Source organism: Contarinia nasturtii, unplaced genomic scaffold, assembly GCF_009176525.2.
Source record: "Contarinia nasturtii isolate CC-2019 unplaced genomic scaffold, AAFC_CNas_1.1 Cnas_scaffold_162, whole genome shotgun sequence".
In the NCBI taxonomy this organism is placed as follows: domain Eukaryota; kingdom Metazoa; phylum Arthropoda; class Insecta; order Diptera; family Cecidomyiidae; genus Contarinia; species Contarinia nasturtii.
The window spans coordinates 10,841-15,609 of NW_022197519.1; the positions used below are offsets into that span (position 1 = coordinate 10,841).

At 31.1% G+C, this 4,769-nt stretch overlaps 1 protein-coding gene and 1 long non-coding RNA gene across 3 annotated transcripts; one reads left to right on the forward strand and one right to left on the reverse strand.

Moving 5' to 3' along the window:
• The first annotated feature begins 265 nt into the window (after positions 1–265).
• Positions 266–747, forward strand: LOC116351220. Its single transcript, XM_031783302.1, has 3 exons — positions 266–364; positions 426–587; positions 656–747. The coding sequence occupies exons 1-3, from the start codon at positions 266–268 to the stop codon at positions 716–718; spliced, it is 324 nt and encodes a 107-aa protein (XP_031639162.1). The 3' UTR covers positions 719–747.
• A 2,078-nt stretch (positions 748–2,825) lies between these two features.
• LOC116351200 lies at positions 2,826–4,763 on the reverse strand. Of its 2 annotated transcripts, XR_004202111.1 has the most exons (4): positions 3,928–4,763; positions 3,465–3,618; positions 3,227–3,361; positions 2,826–3,162 (listed from the first exon to the last, which is right to left on the reverse strand). It is a non-coding gene; the product is annotated as an uncharacterized LOC116351200 (long non-coding RNA). The 2 variants fall into 2 exon arrangements; XR_004202109.1 differs by lacking the exon at positions 3,928–4,763 and having other exon boundaries at positions 3,465–3,854.
• Between the last annotated feature and the right edge of the window lie 6 nt (positions 4,764–4,769).

Below are 4,769 nucleotides of genomic sequence, written 5' to 3' on the forward strand. Positions count from 1 at the left end.
AAGTATTATAAAGAAATTCACTATAAACTTTGGATTGCTTCGCGTGAACTGAACCAATTTTTTGGGCTAAGTGTCACAGCATTCAGCGGTCAAACATTTTTCGATGTGTCATACTCCATTTACTTCATGTTCTATTATTGGGAAAGAGAACACATTTCTTGTATGCGGCTTATAAGTAATATTTTTGGCTGTTGCTCGCCTTTAATCGCCTTTAATAGTCATAAATAGACATTTTTACTAAATTCGATATACATAGATGTACTGCATGGTTTTATTTTTGTTAACAGGTCCAATCTGCAACTTCTTGAGTGCCGTGGTATCTACAACGATTTTGATAAATGCCTGCCATTACTGTAGCATTCAGGTAATTTCTTGGTTATTTACTGTTTGAGTTTATAAAATTCATCCGCCTTCTTTTACGCCAGAAAATCGAATTGATCAAAAATATTGAAAAACTCACGTTCTGGGCTGGCGACAATGAAAAGCTACACTTTGCCAAACAGGAACTCTTAAGCCAGATAAATAATCTCGACATCAGTATTAGTGGCAAAGGATTCTTCATCATTGATCGTCAATTTTTAGCTGGAGTAAATAGATTGATGATCGTTTTAAATCAAATCCTATTTTGAATGGAGACTTTCATTTTAATTTTCAGATGGCTGCCGCTTGTTGCACTTACATCATTATTTTCATACAGTTCTATTTATCTGGAAAATGAAAATACTACTCAGAAAAATATGTCGTTGCGTGCATAAAATATTAATGTTTGAATGAAAATGTCTAAACAAAATCATAATTTAATCATAAATATAATTCTATATGCTTTTGCACAAAAAATATATATTGATAGAAGTTTGCGTGTGTCACATTGTGTATTAACATTTTTATCCCTATTTGGAACACACAATTTTTTCATCGATTTTCATTGAAAGTTTATAGCTTTACAACTCTTTCTTTGTGTGCTAGTTGTGAAAATTCGTGATTGAAGTAATATCATCGACAAAAAAGAGTTTGCGTATAGGGTGTCATTATATGTATAGAGAATGATATGTGCCTGTGAAGGCAGAAATTTAATTTTCAATCAAAAATATTTGCTATGTCATTTAACTAAATTTTGATCTAAAAATAATCACTGTGTTTTACCTTTGAAATACCCTGTAATTATTATAATCTGGCTACCGCAATGTCAACTTTAGCTTATTTTCTTGTTTATTGTCTTATTCTTTGGGGGGTAAATAATAAATGTGTTTGTGCGTTCTAAAAAGCTCTTTTCATTCATTTTCATTTGTTTTTTCTTTTTTTTAAATATATGGATTAGAAAAAGATATCGAACAATTCTCGAAAACATTCTTTCAGTTTTATTCATGTTAACAATGGTGACAGTCGTAGGTTGGTTTTCCGTAAAACATGTGTTCATTTATTTTTGGTTGTGCTCTCACTGAACCAGTCCTTGGTCCATATTTTGAACTAAATAAAAAAATGCCCACTAATTATAACTTAATTCACGAAAAAAATCATCATAAAATCACCGATGTAAGTATAGCTGGCTCATGATCCATTCTATTTTATACATATGCATAAAATATTTTTTAGGTGTTTGCATATCGTTATATGGATACAGAAAAGTATGTTGTGAAGAGAATTCATACTTTCAAATATTTAGATGAGTTGATGGCTACTGTTAGAGAAGGTCGACCATAAATAACTAAAGATTATGGAAAAATAAAAGTAATCCTTTAACCTATATGTTGATTTTCATTTAAACAACTAATCATTATGTTACTTTCTATTTTGTTCATTCAATAAATTATTTTGCGTTTTTACTCTAATTTTTTTATAGAGTTTTCTTTCTAATTATTCCAATATTTGAATTATATGTATCAATTGGAGCATTCCACCAAATTAAGGCATCATCAGCCAGTGTCGCAGCAAAACATAACATCATGTTGGAATAATCGCAAATCCGAGAAATTTTCTTCAGTTTTCAGGTGGTCACGACGATCTGTATAAAGCACAATGAATTTTAAAATGCCAATTCATACAGGGTCACAATCGACTAATGACCTTTTAATGTTTAAGTTCTTATGAAGAAAGAGTACTAAACTAACCAGCTCCTTTTATTACAATAATTATTTCGTTGAACTGGTCTAATGAAATGTCAACTGAGCCATTGTATAATTGCATAGTTTACGGCGTTTTTTCTCACTCGTTTGAGTGATAATGTGTATCGATAAAAAAGATTAACAAACATACTTTTGAATTCATTTCAAATCTCTCGTTATTTATCTAATTGACAACAAACACGATATATAAAATGACTAATAGGCAAAAGATAAAAGATTTTTCATTAAAAGTTTTTGATTAAAAATAACAAAACACATTTTTTGTTTGGATAAAATTGAGTTGTATTTTATTTGATTAGATTTATTAAATGAAAGCGAACATTTTATTGCATATTCCAAATCAAGTCGTGTGCATTCGAAAATGTCGTTCTTTCGTTTCGGATACGTTTTGCGGGTAATACTTTAGAATGGTTTTTGCTCAAATCTTTTCTTTTTTTTTTCAAAATTATTGTCATTTTTTTAGCTTGATAGCAATAAATTGTAATTAGTCTAAATTCAAGTGAACTACCAAGAAAAAAAATGTGAGATAACGTACTTTCAAAAGAACTATTTATGTCGTAGGAAAAGTTTACGTTTCTTATGTTGTTGTTTTCGTCGACACTATCATTTGATTAATAATAATACTGGGGACATTTTTTTGTACATTTAAATGAAAATTGATGATTTGAAGAGAAAGGAAAACATCTCAAAAGACATCCAGGATGCATTATAACCTTTTAAAATTCCCATTTATTGATTTTGACATAAATTTTAATACTTTTCACATACATCGGATAATCTAAATTAAAAATGGAATTGACGTGTATTTTTTTGTTTTTTTTTTTAACACTATTTTGGCTTACGTATTACGCTCAAATAAATTTGCGAATGCATTGAAACATTTCCGTTTTTCCACCACCTCATTTTTCTGGTTTGCATGGGGAATTTGCATGGAAGTTATATGTACCAAAATTATTGAAAACCAAATGGCTCTGTGCATTCGTAGCTGGCTTTTCAGACGTGGTGGTTATTGTGGTGCTTGATGCCGTACAAGATAAATCTGGTTGAAAAGGGAAAGTGTATAATAATCAACGCTTTAATATGAATTCAAATGTTTTTTTTACCATTAAAAATGTCGAGGTTTTCACAAGCTGTATTCGACAAATGTTTCCCCAGTTCAATGAAAAATTGCACTTTATCGGTATATTCTAAGGATCGGGCGTCATCTGGTGCAATCGCCATTGCAAATTTCTGTATCTCTGCGAATATTCAGAAAAATAATCAAAACATTTTTCGATATTATAACAACAAATGATCAATAACTTGTTGAAAAAACTGTCATGAATAAAAAAAATGAGTTACCGCTAAAAAAAATTGTAAGCATTACAGCCGATATCGGTGCTAAATTTGATCACTTTTATGATATATTCTGCAGCGTCTTCGGCTGTGTCGAACTTTTTCACGGGGCCAAGTTTATTTAGTTTATCCATCAAAACGTTTCCGCGAACTTGGAGCACTATGGCAATTAAAATAACAATTGATTTGATAATTTTCATTTTCATTTGTTTACTTTGAACTAAGATGAAATGGATGCTTGATATGATTTTTTTGTGATACCATAACCAGTGTTTCATATATCGCTATCAGTATCCGTAAGATAACTGAGAGGGATATATTCAGCCAGATATGACACTGTCTAAATTAGACACTGGAGATGGTAAGCGTGTCTAATGCAATTTTGACACAATTTTGACACTCATATCTGGCTGAATATATCCCTCTCAGTTATCTTACGGATACTGATAGCGATATATGAAACACTGACCATAACCTCGAAGAAATGTCACTGCAACGGGTCAACGGTAACTCAAAATGAGTGCATGTAATGAAACTTCAAAAATCAATTCACTTGAAATGACTGCATGTAGTCAACATTTAACGAGCGATTAAATAGATGACACAATCTAACAAAAATTGATCAAAAGATGTTGAATTACACCGCTAACATGCATATTATGTCCCCGACTACCAATTTACAGTAATAGACCTTCATGTTTATTTTTTTACCCCCAAATTATATATAGACTTCCGGTGTCAAGGATCAGAATGACTAAACTTCGAAAAATGGGGAAAAATCGATGAAAATCGAAGTTAATTGTCATTTATGTCGAAAAAATGTATGACTGGCTTGGCATTTTTCATCATAGATCGAAAGCGCACTCAATTTTGACCCGATATGCAAATTTTGAAACGACAACATTGTTTTATTTGGTGAAAATTGAGAAAGTTGTGAACTTTGGCGGCCACCTATATTTTAATATCTTTTGTAATCTACTGTAATGTGCTATGTTTTTACATTGTTTGTTCACTTTGACAACTGATTTTACATAATTCGGACCCGAGGAATTCAATAGTGGTTTTGAGAAATTAGTTCACTCTTTTTAGATTTTTCGGCCTTTTTTGGAGTGATATTTCGGAAAAAATTTGTTTTTATTCGATTGCTAGGAAAATTGGTATACTGGGGGGTTTTTTGGCACGAGAAAACCGAATCTGACATTTATTTCACGATAAAATCAGGGGTCAACACACTTAGCGTTAGAATTTAGTCATCGAAATACTAAAAAACTATTGATATAAGTACGAAACACTTCGTTCGAAGTTCTTACT